Here is a 15,102-nt window from a genome sequence, read left to right as displayed (position 1 = left end):
CTGAGTTATCTAGATTCTGTTTTGTTATGTTAGAATCTTTTGAGGACTGACATTGCCTAAAAAAGGTACTGTGGGGGTGGACAAAGTTTTAGTCAATATGCAAAATCATTGGAGGGATAGGTTGAAGCCACTGTCTACCATCTTCTCCCAGGCTTTGTATATATTGGACCCCCTTTGAATGCTGTCAGAAGCTAAGCCATTTGTTGAAGTCATGACTCTTTTCTTCATGTTTTGACATCCTTCTTGGCAATGGTAAAATGCTGCTTATGCCTAGGTTAATACCTGTCTTGGACACATACGCTGAGAGCTCCATCATGTCTGTCTTCATATGTCTAAGGTGTATCTGAAGTCATTTTCACCCACATGTACTATAATTGTGGTGCAAGGAGTTGAGTGTCTGAGGGATGTGATGAATCTTGGCTATGAGACAACTAACTGTGACCCTCTCCTTGCACAGTCTAGTGAGTGGTGAATCAGTCTGTCTCACAATGGAGATTGTGTGGAGGTTTGCCTTGTTTGCTTTTGAAGTGAAACAGTTTGACTCTTTGGTGTACATTTCAAAGTTAGTGCGACCTGTGTTGTGTGTTTTTGAGTTTGTGCAGAGTACTTGTTTCTTAGGTTACATTTGAGAGGCGTTTGCGGTTTAGGTAGCCTACTTTTAAGAGCCTGAACATGTGTAGGCCTGTATGTTTGGTTTGATTTGTGTGTGATACGCTTACTGTAGTGTTGTGTGGTTACAACAACCTACTTGTTATTTATATTGTCTTTATGTGAGAGTTTTGCCTCCACTAGCATTAAATAACTGCATCTCTCACATTTTGTATCAGTTTATTTAAGTAGTATATAATATCCCAAGATTCTTCCATAATAGCATGAAACATGAACTAGTGGGACAACCAGAAACACTATTTAACTATAGCCTTCAAAAGGCTTTGTGCCAAAGAATGGAGAACTGCAACTGTTATCCTGCTAAACAAGGGTGGGCCATCCAAGACACGGAATTATTGATCCATAAGCCTGACTAACCTGATATGCAAAGCTGTGGAGAGAATAATCATGGATATCCTAAATGATGACAAAATTAACCTATAAACATTGGACCCCCAATGAGTTCAGGTTTGTCAAGGGCAGGTTTTGACTACCCAACCTGGTGGACTTGTATGAAAATGTCATAGGATCATAGGAGGTTACTAGGCTAATGGCCCCAGAGCCCTTACAAGCCTACCCAAGTTCAACCCGTGTTCCCAAGGGTGTCTGGTTCAAGCAGACACTAAAATCAGCACCTGTTACCCCTGTCCAAGAGAGACACAGGAGGAACCCAGGATGAATTTCTAGTTACCCATCCAGTCTTCCAAACTGCGCTTAAATAGGGCCAACGAGGGGCTTTGTTTAACATGAATAGGAAGCTTGTTCCAAATGTGGGGCAACCTCTGTGAGCCAAATCTGTCTCTCCAGCAAGTTCTGCTGATGTCACATACCAGGTTAAGGTCCTTTGAGCATGTGCCCCATGTACCATTTGACTTGCGAATGTGTAGCATTTCCATTAAAGCTGTGTCAGAGATTGGTCTATATGCAAGGCACAGGACTCCTCTGAGCAGTCTGTACAACACAGAGTAAAGTGACAATGATTTCAGTCTGTCTGCATAACACAGATCTTGAAGACCCTGAATTTTTTTTGTAAGGAGCCTTTCTGGACTCTCCAGTTGCTTCAGGTGTTTGGAAAGGAACTCACCAAAGGGATCATTGCACTTTATTATAGGCCTGATGAGGGAGAAGTATGGGGGTAATTATAACCTCTTTTTTCTGGGGGCAATGCCCTTACTTATGAGATGAGCAATATAAAATGCCCTTCTTACCCTTGTGGAGATATGATGATCGAAGTTAAAGTTTCTCTCCACCTGTGTGACCAGATCTCTCACCACTGACTGCGTGCTTAGGATATTGCTATTGATGTGGTAGTTTGCAGGAACATCACCCTTTTCAAATGCGATAATAATGCATTTTGTGTGTTAACTTTGAGACCATGACTTTGGCACCAGTCATTAGTCTGAGTAAGATCTTCTTGCAGAAAGTTGACATCACTAGGGGTTGCAATGATCGCTCCCAGTTTGCAGTCATCAGCCAACTTTGTCAGCCAAAGTCCTTTAGTTTTAGCTTGTACTTCAGAGAAGTAGATTCTGAACAGTAGGGGTCCCAGAACTGATCCCTATGGAACAATACTGGTTACAGGTCTGCTGGAGGAGGCGGAGCCCCTTATTTTGACTGTATGAGTTCCATCTGTGAGCCAGTTTGCAACCCACCTGACAATATATGGGTTGATACCCAGCTGGGTGAGTTTATCAATGATGCCTGAGTGTGAGATTGTGTCAAAGGCCTTAGCTAAGTATAGGTAGGCCATATGCACAGATTTGCCATAATTTACGGCCTTGGTGACCATCTTGAAGAAGTCCACCAAGTTTAACAGGCATGATCTCCCCATGATAAAGCCAAACTGCATGGGGTTGAGCATTTGGATATTTCCTATATCTCCCTAAAGCAATGGACAAGGGCAGAATGTTGCTTACTGCCTACCTCAACCTGGCCAAGCTGTTTGACACAATACCCATTCTGGCATTTTAGAAAAGCTCACTAAATTAGGTATAAACCCGTACATCACCTGCTGAATAGCCATCTGGCTTACAGACAGGACCCAAGAAGTTTGAATATGGGAGTCTTCTTCCACAAAAAAAGGCTGATTACTAGTGGGATACTTTAGGGCTCAGTGCCTGGGGCCACTCCTGTTTGGCATCTACTTCTATGTGGTCAGAGCTGATGTCAAGGGCCTCTGAATGATCAAGTTTGCAGATGATTGCAAACTGGATTCAATTACTGAATCCCCCACAGATGCAAGTATCATTCAAGAAGTCCTGACACAGACTAATAACTGTGCCAGAGTCATGTTCTAAAACTCAGTGACAAAAAGTACATCATAGTGCCTTTCAGAAAGATGGCCACTCGTGCAAACTACTGCATTGACAAAACACCCTAAGACTGGACTCTCTAGTCAGGTTGATTTGGGAATGCATGTAGACAGTGATTTGGCATTTGGCCTATTTTACTGGGCTGTAGTTAGAGTCATATCACTAATTCCCATCCTCAACTTGTTCAAGCCCAACCACTTCTGTGGTCATACATCCTCAGCAAGCTCCTCTTGACACTGACTAGAAAGTGCTGGATCTCCCATTAATCCACCATGTTAAGAAGTACAGATCTACAGCTTCAGCACAAGGCATTCCACTGCAGCATGGCCTCTGAACCAAGCCACCAGGTCCATTCAGTCACGGATGGCCATTTGATTCACTAAGCTATTTCAAACTCCTGAAGGCGGAGCAACAGACACTGACAGAAAACAAAGCATTCTGTAAGAGATCAGGGAACAAGATACCCTGACCTCTGATTCTGCAAGGGATCACGGAATGGGATACCAAAACTAATCTACCAACAAGCCCTAGAACAGAGCCAGAACAATAGTTAGGCAAACTTGCTAAACCCTTGTTTGCACTGCAGGTCAGGCAAAATAGGATGAACATCCCATGCAAAGTCTGATAATGGATCTAATTCACCAAAAAGAGGCATCCAGGCATCAGGAAATGAGGAAATAAGTTAGCAGTGTTATACTCAAAGTTTCTTAGTGAGGAAAACTATATACTATCACAAAATAAGTAATTAGGAACAAGACTATGGAATTTAAAAATGTCAAAAAAAGAGGTTTGCATTTGCAATACTCAGAGGATTTGTCTTACTCGTGGGAGTTAAAACACATGCTCTGTCAAGTGTAGAGCTCCTTTGGTTTGCCAGAAAATTTTTAGAAATCATAGGAAGTTCAAGTCTACTGAGTCATGTGACCATTACACCTTGCCAGTTCCTGCTCTATACTGTATCTCTTCTCTCAAGGGGGACTAGGTGAGTAAAGTCTGGGCTGAATGTATGAACACCTGTCCAATTATCCAGGTTCTGTTTGAGGGAAAATTGAGTATCACACTGCTTTATGAGCAGGGGGAGTTTATTTCAGAGGTGAGAGAGATGCTAAGAAACATAACAAATCTGTTGTTCTACCTTCTATTGTTAATCTATTGGCATATATTTAGATCCATTGTTCTGGTATTTGTGTGGCTCTTTGATTTCTGAAGGTACAAGAAGTCCTTGACTACTGGGTCCCTAATTGCTTGGAAGACAAGGCATAAGTTCCTTTGAGTAGCCTGTAAAACTTTCCTAGACTGACTGCGTTACTTCCCAACAGGGGCCACTAACCCTGGTGGCATAGCTTTTAGATCACATAAACATCTTTGTAGTAGAGGATAAAAAGATGAAGAAATTCTAACCTAGCAACCTGTGTCCTAACCTCAAGGATTTGTTTGTATGCACTGACATCCTCCTGAGGGGTGGGCATGCAATGATGTGAGCAAACACTGATGGGTTTTCCCAAACAAATACCTGGATTATTTGAGTTATCCATAATATTATCACCCATTGTCAGAAATGTTAAGATGTTGACAATAACAGAATATGTAGCAGTATCTAAGAGCTTTTTGACCCTGTTTTTAGTAGATAAATTTAATGACCAATCAGTTCAAATAACCTGTTATAATAACCAATGTTAAGTATATCTGTTAACAGGATAATGTATGCATCTCCCACTTATCGTAATAAGCTAGGATTTATACAATCCTACAATATGGTACTTAATCTAAGATAACAGAAATACTGATTACTTCAGATGTATCATCATTAAATGCAATAGCAGACTGAAGCCCTCCTCATTTCTAGTTTTCCTAAAATTCTGGAAATCAAGAAACTACTAATGGTTAAAGGAGGGTTATCTGTACTAAATCATCAGTTCATTCAGTACTTTTCCATTAAATCCCTACCACGCGTTTTAGGACCCAGACTGGTGTATCTTGCCCTGTTTCTTTCCCAGCGGCCTCAGATCGGCACCACGCTTTGTCTTTCTCATACCTTGGACTCTTACTTCTCTTTGACTGTCCTTCCCTTCGTAGTACATGTCCTTGGCTGTTTTTGGCCTTATTCCTATCCACACGGCTTTGGATCGGCACCATGCTTCATTTTTCACAGACCTTGCGGTCTGACTTGGTTCCACTGTCCTCCCCTTCCTACTACATCTGTGTGGGTGATTTCTTTCTCTCGATTTAGGACTACAGTTTGTTTTTTACAGACATTGTAGTCTTACCATACTTTTTCCTGCATTTTTGTGCATCACTGTTTTAGAAGGGGGCTTCAGGAATGACAGTGACCTACATCAAGAACAAGAAATCACACCGCAGAGATGCAGTGCACAGGGGAAGACAGCTGCAAATAAGTAAACCCGCAAGGTCTGTGAAAAAACAAACCGCGGGGTCGATGATATTTCTGACTGCGGGATGGCCATCAATGCCATAGCAATCTTTGGTCAGTATGACAGAAGCTTACATCTGAGAAACGAAGCGACCCCATCTAAGAGTTATTCCCCAGAAATCAGGGGACGAACAACACTGCTGATGCACAGCTGAGTGAATTCAGTCCATGAGTCTGAAAGATGTACACATTTCAATGATAAGATGAATCAAGTAATCCTCAATTAGGCTCTTGGTTGTGTTCTAAAAAGACTTAGATGGGCCTTCCTTGTTGCAGTACATCATTCTTTAGCTAACGTTTCCTCCTTCACTTCATTGGTTTTCCAACCAGGTTTGTCAAGCTGCTCTGTCATCTATGACATTAAAGCTGGCTTGTCTCACTACAGATTGCCTGCAGTCCTGGAGACATAATGTATTTATGGTCTCAGTGAGATGGAGGAAAGCCAGGCCTGCAAACACTTTGCTATGTAGGCTTTTCCATGGAAAAGACTCAAATATAATGGGTAAGTACGATTTATAAACCAGAGAGAAAAATTCCTGAAGAAAATAAAGAAAGAAACAGGCCGAGATATGCCAGTCTAGGTCCCAAATGCATGGTAGGGCTTTAACGGAAAAGTACCATTCATTCTAACAGTGTTATTGGCATGGATGTTCACTCGTTTTCCTATGCAGACTTCCAGCACTGTATGTTAAGACAAATGTGCTGTCTACTCTAACAATGCTGAAATTGGCAAAACAAGGGTCTAATCTAAAAAAAAAAAATCACCAGTCTAGTTAACCGTAAAGCATGGCTGTAGCTATGTACACCACCACATGCACTTTTCAAAAATAATTCATTCATTTAGTTTGTGCAATGTGGTGTGATAGAATTTAAAAGGGGACATCATTTTGGGGTTGATTAAGGCTATATTTTGTTGTGGGGTGTAACATTCTGGAAGATGGTATACAGTTCCAAATATCTTGGCTATGCTCCAGCAGTCTATTGCCCAAATGTCCCAGGTGGTAGCTACCCTTGTCAAAGACCTTGGACCAGCAGTATAAATTATCAATGTTTTCTCTTACTGCACTTCTTTGGATATAGCCAGTCTCACTTTTCTAGATGTATATGTACGGGGTAGATACTTCATGATAAGCTCATAAATGCAGATTACCGAGTTCTGTCCCGAAGGCCTTCAAGTAACTCAATCCCCATAAAACGAGGATTATAGGCATTTGTATCAGCCCAATTATCAAGATTTTTCTTAAGTAAGTTTATAAGTCAGGACCCAATTATATATACTAATCTCTTACATAAAGATGTAAATGTAGCAGTGCAATGAGGAAAAATACTTCTTTATTAGAAAAGTTAAAGTTCTAGCAACATACTATTGTCATACACTGTGAAATCAACTTCCTTAGTTAAACTGAAAATAACATCCACATTCCTTGTTGTCACTTTCCCTGAACGGCTTACAGTTTGAAGAAAACAGATACAGTGTTGTGCATAGTAACAAAACAGTCTCACTGGTATGCAACTTTTTTTATATCTAATTTAAATGAACTTTACCTTGTCTGAGTATATTGACATGCGTGTGGTTAATCCAATGACAGGTATCCTGTAGAAACCAGCAGTATATGAGACAGGTGTTGGAGTCAGGTGATCATTTGGAGCAGGAGGATGACTAACTAAAATTGCATAGACCTATGGGAAATATAAGACAGCATATTTTTTAATTCTTAAAAAATATTGAGGAACATTAATTTTCGTAACAAAAGGATACAAAAGCTATTATATTTTGCTGTGTTGCATTGTGCTGTATATGCTGAAATCAGTTTCATTGCATTCCACCACATTCAATTATAAAGACAGTGAAATATGTACACACTGACTTGCACATCTGTTGTTCCCCACCAAAGTGTTGTTCTTGCACCATATATTAACAACACACTGTCTTCAATCCTGTAACCTTGTGAGCTTAAGAAAATCCTCATGAGCTACTGCCACTGGAACTCAGAACTGAGACTTCATATGTTGTGATGTGGGCACCCATCTTGTTCCTGACATGTAGAACAATGTTAGTATACTTTAGCAAGCTTTGACTTGTTCCAAATGCTAACACATCGCTATTGTATTAAACATTTTATCATTGCAAAACATGCACTACTGAAATAATGGCATATGCAGGACTATCACAGTTTTGGATGTGTTATTGTTTTAAATGAGAAATTAAAATGTACTTGGTTCTTCTTTTGCTTGCTTGGCATCTAGATATCTGTTTACACTGAAAAAACACAAGCAAAAAACAAATTCCCTACTCATCTGGTCCAAGAGAATCTTCATGTATCTATCAGTCCATGCAAGAGATGCAATTGGTAAAGGACTACTACTAGCCCAGTTTGAATTCAGACTACCAGTAATTGCTGATACCTCAAAGAAAAATTCTATTGCCCTACAAAACATCTCCAGTAAGATTTCTCACACCATTGCTAACTTTTCACCTGATGAATATCACCGCCTCAGACTGTCTAAGGCCAAATGGCTTCCAAAAAACAATAGAGCTGATACCTTGCTCAGTTCTCTACTTTATATAACCCTAGACCCTGAATCATTTTCATTTCTCTTAGAGAAACCTTTCATTTAAACTTCCTCATACACTCTCAGAAGTCTGCCTCACCCTGTTCCCAGTCTTCTGACTTGGCTCTTGTGCAGCTGATTGACATGAAATTCCTTGAATGTCAATTGCCCAGAGTAGAAGACACTGAGGAACATTATGCTGATAACTGTTTTCCATGGGAAATTAGTGCTGGCTGTGATTTCTAAGTGCACACCAGGAATGACTTCCATCTTTTTGGAAATCTATCCCTTCTTCAACGGTGGTACTATAGAGTTGGTGTATGTGTACGTGTTTATCTCTCTCTCTCTCTCTCTCTATATATATATATATATATATGTATACACACACACACACACACACACACACAGGTACACACACACACACACACACCTATTACATATTGACATGTAATTGACAGTTTACTTTGTCAAATAGAAAAAAAAGCCAGCACAGCTAATTGTACATTACAGACTTTTTTGTGTGAAAGATTACAGTACATTAGGGAACAAGGAATTTGCCCTTTGCCTATTGTAGTGTGCTCTTAGAATAATCTTGCCCCCTGCAAAAAATGCGTTAATGGAGATTCTGTTATTTTTTGGATCTGTGGTGTTTCAATTTGCTATGCTCAATCAGGTGAGGATAGATCTTTTAGATTTTCTATGAATTGTCATAAAACCATATATAAGTTTAGAGGGGTGCAGGGTGACTTGCACCCCATATGAAAACTGCAACAAAAAATTGTTTAAAGTTAACTTTTTTCACCCTTCTCTGTTTTGGCATTATTTTTTGCTGTTACTGCCAATCATTAGCAGACCGGAGTTCCGCTGTGGCGACCCTTAACCGGGAAAAGCCGAAAGACAACAACAACAACAACTCTGTAGTTGTAGTTATGCAGTTCATTGATCCACAGTAGAACCTCTTCACTCCTTTAACCAAACTTCACTGCTCTAACCATGTATTCTGCACTCTTGGACCAAAATTCTGTGAATCACTTCTAAAACCCTCTGAAAGATCTTCCCTGTTATATGGAATTCTGACTATAACTCAAAAAAATTACTGTACAACCAAGCTATGTGCCCTCAGAGAGGCGACATCACTTAAACCTCAGAAACCCTTGTGTGTACCGTCATCTTCCTTCATTCCCTCATGCATATGTATCAGTAGTGTGGAAGCTATTAAGTCTTTTCTTTGTCTCCCCCCTTCCTCTCCTTGTCTTCCTTTTTCTTACCCTCATTCTCTTCCTTGTACAGGTGATGCCCTTTACACTTTACATAGCTGTTAGTATAATTTATTTCACTTAGTTATTGTATCTAAAGCTTGTTCCACTGTCTCCAAACATTTAGTATAGCCTGCTTGGATTACTGTTTCTACTTTTGCTTATTATATCTCTTTGAGCATTGTGAGTATATTTACTATCACATTTCACGATCATCATTTAGTAGTGTGAGGCAATACCCAAATGTAGGATATTAAAAGAAGAAAGTCTACAGCTTTGGTAGTGAACTGCTTATGTATGTTATCTTTTTCATTTGCTAAGCTGCTACAGCACCTTAAATAAAACCAGTTAGTTTTGCTTTTAGAGCCACAAACACTAGTAAGGTTTTACTTTTAAGACATGAAAGTTGGCAGGTAGAAAATATGTTCAGTGAGCATAAATACTTGTGGAATTACATTTTATAAGCATGCTGTATATCTGAGTTATATTACTTGTTTATTTATTTTTACAAACTAAAACAGTTTTACCTAAAAGGGGTTAAAAATTCCAAGTCAAATTTTATGTTGTAATGTACTGTGTCAGGAACTGTTCTGCCATCTGGCAATTAATTGGAATCTGAATAACATTTAAGTGGTGACTCACTGTGGTTTTCAAAAGCTCTGTCTAATATGCATTAACAAGTTCACGTTATCTGTCTTATTGTTTTAAATGCCATATTATTTATATATAGCATTGTTGCATTGTTGCTAAAATGATGACATGGATGGGTATATCTGCACAAAATATGTTGCTGTATTACTTGGCAAAGCATTATATATATATATATATATATATATATATATATATATATATATATATATATATATATGTGTGTGTGTGTGTGTGTGTGTGTACATATACAAACATGAATTAATTTATCGCAGGTGTTTTATTGCATTGTCATTATTAAAGTTCTACTGCGGTGGTGATGCTGCGGTAGCGTTGTCGCCTCATAGTAAGACGTTGTCCTGTTCGATTCTCAGCTAGAGCGTCTTCTGTGTGGAGACATGCGTGAATGGGCGTACCTTCATTGAAGGTTGTGCATCAGAGCTGGCAACTTGACACGTAACAATCTACTGCCAATCATTAGCAGACCGGAGTTCTTCTGTGGCGACCCCTAACCGGGAAAAGCCGAAAGACACAACAACAACAATTGTTATTAAAGTTCTGTGATTGGTGCATGTTCTTATATTCTGAATAGAACTGTTTGCTGGGGTGTGTCACTTGAAGATGGTGTTGGAATCAACAAAACTGATTGGAATGTGCTTTAAATTAACAACATCTCAGATTGATCTGGTTGTGCATTTTTTTCTGATTTTTTTGAACACCACCACAACAAAGTTTCATTCTGCTTCGCTTTTATGCCACTCTGCTTATCTTTATTCATGCACAATATTTTTATATATAAACATTACAGCACCTGGTAGAAAAAAAGTTTTTAAGGCAGCAGATGAATATATTAAAGATATTTCTTGATAATTAGTTTTCTTTCTAAAGGGCATGCTAGTAATCTAGAGATTATGGTAATAATGTTAAGGAGAAATGACCTCCATGATGTGAAAATGAATTTTATTCACAAGCAAGAATGCTACTTTTCTTAGAAAAGTAATTTTGTTAAACTGATAACCTGTTTGTAATGCATCTATATTTGATTTAAAATAAACTGATATTCAGAACTAGGGAAATAAAACATTAGAAACACCTTCACATCATCCCTGGGCTTAATACATTGCCACATTGTCTCTACTGCTTATGCAGTCCATATTCCTACAAAGTACACGTATTTCACAGCTGACACAACAGCACAGCACTTTACACACCAGTGGTCACATAATAAACCATTCTTTCCTAATCCTGTTTACAAAGTTAGAATAGATGTGGTACAGTAGTACCATTGTAGGGCCTCCCTATTGTAATTTTTAGACCCATAATTGCATGTGGTAGAATTAAGAAGAAGAAGAACAGCTTTTTTTGTGCAGGTCATATTTTCCCCTCTCCCATTAGTGAGGGCTGCACCCCTACACCCTTACTATTTATAAATACTAACTATGACACTACCATACATTGTAGGAATGGGAGTACTCCAAGACACATTGATCGTAGACTTAATATATCCAAGTCAACATTGTCACACATTCACTATTGTTATTCCATGGCAGGTACATAAAAGCATGTGAATTTAAAACTGCTACCTTATGTGACACCCTGTCCAGCTGATATAGTGAAATGATATTGCTTCTGTCATTTTTGCATTGCTGTCAAGATAGTATGATAACAAATTAAACAATTTTTGATACATAAACTCTTTTTTTTCTGTTTTGTTTTGGCATACTTTCCAACCATTTGACTGATCACTGCAAATCATGACATGGCCATCATTCAGGTAGCCATCAGAGAATTTTATGTGTTACTCCATAATCCCTGCCTGTCATTGTAAGTGCTGAAGAGGTAGGCAGTTCAGTTATGTTTCCAGTCTCCATCTGGAATAGTCTAAATAACGTGCTACCTGAGATACATTCTTCTACCTCCCTGTCAGGGATGGGACAGGAGAAGAGGCAACATCTCTTCACTGCTCTCTTTCCCGAGGTAACACTTTTAGAACCTGTATTGTTTGACAGATCAGGATCAGCTGAATTGCAGTCAGGGCTCCATTCCTAAAACTATGATTCCAGCTTCTTATACGAAATTTAAAGTGAAACCGCCTTTACATGTCAGTTATTATATCAGATATTATTCTGTTTTATTCTTCCTTTTCCTACCTCCACATTACCATTTCCTTAACATAAACTAATCAACTTTTTAAGAAAGTTTAAAGTCTCATTCTGAAATTGATCATATAATTTTCCAGTTCTTTAGCTCAAAAAACAAGAAAAATTCAGTAAGAACTAACTTGATTCAAATATTTTACTGATATTATTTTACTGGCCATATAAGAAGAATTTGTTTGATAGCATTGGTTGCATTCAAAAACATACAAAAATGATTTATACTTTGAAGTATGTCTGTAGATCCATGATAGTTTATACCCCCTCCCCTTAGTCTGCTATGCCACAGGTGATGTCAGTATAACTCCAGATTCTGAAAGACTTAATCTCTATTTTAATTTCTCTAAGACTTAAGTCTTTTGAGTTCCTAATACCATGACAGGAATGGACCACATTCTTAAGTCTAAGTATGATTAAAGTTCATGAAATTAGTTTCAATTGTTGATGTTAACCAGAAGTGCTTTTTGCAGCACCTGCAACGTGCCCAATAATGACTCCTTCTGCAATTAGTACAGAGTTACATGTATTGGTAACATATCATGGTATGATTGTAAATTCTTTTTTTATAAGTCAGACAACAACAAAGTACTCCCAACAGAGTAAACACCTCACCACAGAAAATTAAGAAAATAGTAAGACCTCAGACCTTGAGGAAGCAGTACATAAAAGCGCTAACCTGTTGGATTTATGTCAATAAAAGATCTTTGCTTTTATACACTCTTTGAGTATTCTGGATAATTCAAATGAGCCTGGTCGCCTCATATGTGGTGCTGTTGTTGGACTTACTATCTTTTTTTATAAGACCCATTGCTCCTAGTACTACTGGAACTGTCTGGGTTTCTTTCTTCCACATTGCCCTCATTTCTGCTTACAAGTACTGGTATTTTATGACTTTGTGTCCCTCTGTATGTAATACACTGTAGTCACTGGGTATAGCAATTTCAACAATCAATGCTACCTTTGTCTTCTTTTTACGGACTACTATACCTGATTTTCTCGCATCTATTTTTTTAACTGTTGGTAATACATGATTCCATGTGATAAAGACTTCATAATTTTCTGATGCTTTGTAGCTCATATTTCCAGTGTTTTTAGCTATTTCAGTATTATAATGTTTGCACAATCCCCAATGCAACAGTCTTGCCACATTATTATGTCTTTCAGTATGCAGTCCTTCAGCCATTAGTATATCAAAACCAGCAACAAGATGTGCAGCTGTTTACAATTCTGTTATACAAAAATCTACACTTGTCTGTTTCTCCCACATGTTGAATGGACTTTGTAAACCAGAGTGTACATAGTCCACTATCTTGGGCCGGTAATATTAACCTTTCATCTTTTGGTGTAAATTCTGCTCTACTTAACCCTTCCTGCATTCAAGTCTTGCATTCTCAGCAGATTCTTCACCTTATATTCTTTCTTTTGTTTTTTGGCACATTCAGTTACTGCCTTATTTTTATCTACTTCTGCTTTGGTTTCCATTCCCGCTTAATGATGATATACTTGTAATTAATTTCGAAGAGGCCCATATCTCCTTCAGAATGGGGAATATATAACCTTGGTAAGCACGCATCCTTCTTGTTTTCCTGTCCAACCTAGCCAACCCTTTTGGGGCCAGTCAATTACTCCAAAAGTGTAAGTTAGGACAGGAAGAGCAAACTGGTTTATAGTTTAGACTTTGTTCCTAGATGTCAACCCTGTCTTCGTATTAATTTTAGTCTTCTAAAATATTCTTTACTAAGTTTTATTCACATTTGTTCATGTTTTATTGTTGATCCGTCATCAGTTCCCAAATATTTATGCACTCTCTCTTGTTCAAGTTCTTTCATATGACATTCCTGTCCCAAAGTGATTTTTTTTTGGTGCTGCAGCTTTCCTGCTTTAAAGGTTGCTTTAGCACATTTATAAAGACAAAATGACACTCTTTTAAATCTGCCCTTATTCTATAAGAGTTTATCTGATATTGTTAATCCCCGTTCATTCCTTATGCATGGGTATCGGTTCCAACCACGGAACCGAGCCGGCCATTTTTCAAGCTCGCATCAGCTTCAAACTCTCGAGCTAAACTCTTACCCACAATCCCCCTCTCCCTGTTACCTCAGATTTCGTTTGCCTCATTGCCATTCGGTCGTGTCAAGTTACTTCTCTTGAGCTAAGTACAGTCAATTGTTGTTTAATAGTTTTATAGATTACTTTTCTGTCAGAAAAGTTCATATTTTATTGTCTCTTACCCTATCACATCTAGCGTACATAATTTCTTCAGCTTTTATTGCTTCTTTCTTTAGCACTTTTGCCACGAGGTATTCTCTCTTTACCATCATTGGTAATCCTTTTCCTTTTTCTCTCATACCTTTGGGCACTCTCTTGTACCATTGCTGGTACCTTTTCTATTAATTTATTTGCTGTCATGGCAGATAAAAAAGGTAGTCTGGGGTTTAAGCAGTGTTCTGATTGTGGACACAAACTGCCTACTTCTGATGCACACTCTGTGTGTGTTTATTGTTTGGGAGCTTCCCATTTGTCTGTTGACCCACCCTGTACTATTTGTGAGAACTTTTCTAATAGAATCTTGTTGGAAAGGAAAAACAAGCTGTTACTGATGGGACTTCTAAAATCTCCCTTTTCAGAGGCTGTTTCTGGGTCGGAGGCCTCAACCCCTCCTAGAGCCCATAAGAAAACCTTGGATATTCCTACTAAGGCTAAATCTTTACCTTCATCCCCGGCTGGGGACTCCCGCCAACCAAAACCTAAAAAGGCTAAAGTTTCGGCTCTGGAGCTCACTCAGTCAGCCCCAGTACTTTCGGTGCCTAGACCTTTGGCTGCATTAGTGATTTCAGCTCCGTCTTCTCCTGCAGCCTTCTATATATCGGCACCGAGGGGCTCCTCGGTTCAGACCATTACCACGGTATCGGCACCGACCATTCAGTCGGCGCAAACCTTGACCACGTCGGCTCTGAGATCTTCCTCGGAACAGATGCTTTATTGTTGACTCCAGTTTTGTCGGTTCCAGTTTTGGCACTGACAACCACTTTGGCACCGATCCCTGTGTCGGTGCAGACCATGACCTCGGCACCAATGACTTCTTCGGTGCAGACAAC

General features: G+C 38.9%; 1 protein-coding gene across 6 annotated transcripts in view; it reads right to left on the bottom strand.

Annotated features, from left to right (window-relative positions):
- The window catches only part of GRIN1 (glutamate ionotropic receptor NMDA type subunit 1), a 2,709,836-nt gene that overhangs the window by 2,459,399 nt on the left and 235,335 nt on the right, over positions 1-15,102 (bottom strand). For all 6 annotated transcript variants that reach the window (XM_044058780.1, XM_044058779.1, XM_044058782.1 and 3 more), the window contains exon 2: positions 6,937-7,071. In XM_044058780.1, the coding sequence (XP_043914715.1) occupies positions 6,937-7,071 (135 nt within the window). The remainder of the gene's footprint in view (positions 1-6,936; positions 7,072-15,102) is intronic.

This window comes from Protopterus annectens, chromosome 16.part0 (assembly GCF_019279795.1).
Source record: "Protopterus annectens isolate FY-2018-M chromosome 16.part0, PAN1.0, whole genome shotgun sequence".
Taxonomy (NCBI): domain Eukaryota; kingdom Metazoa; phylum Chordata; order Ceratodontiformes; family Protopteridae; genus Protopterus; species Protopterus annectens.
Note: the sequence above shows the minus strand (reverse complement) of the source record. Positions and strands in the feature narration are given on the sequence as shown.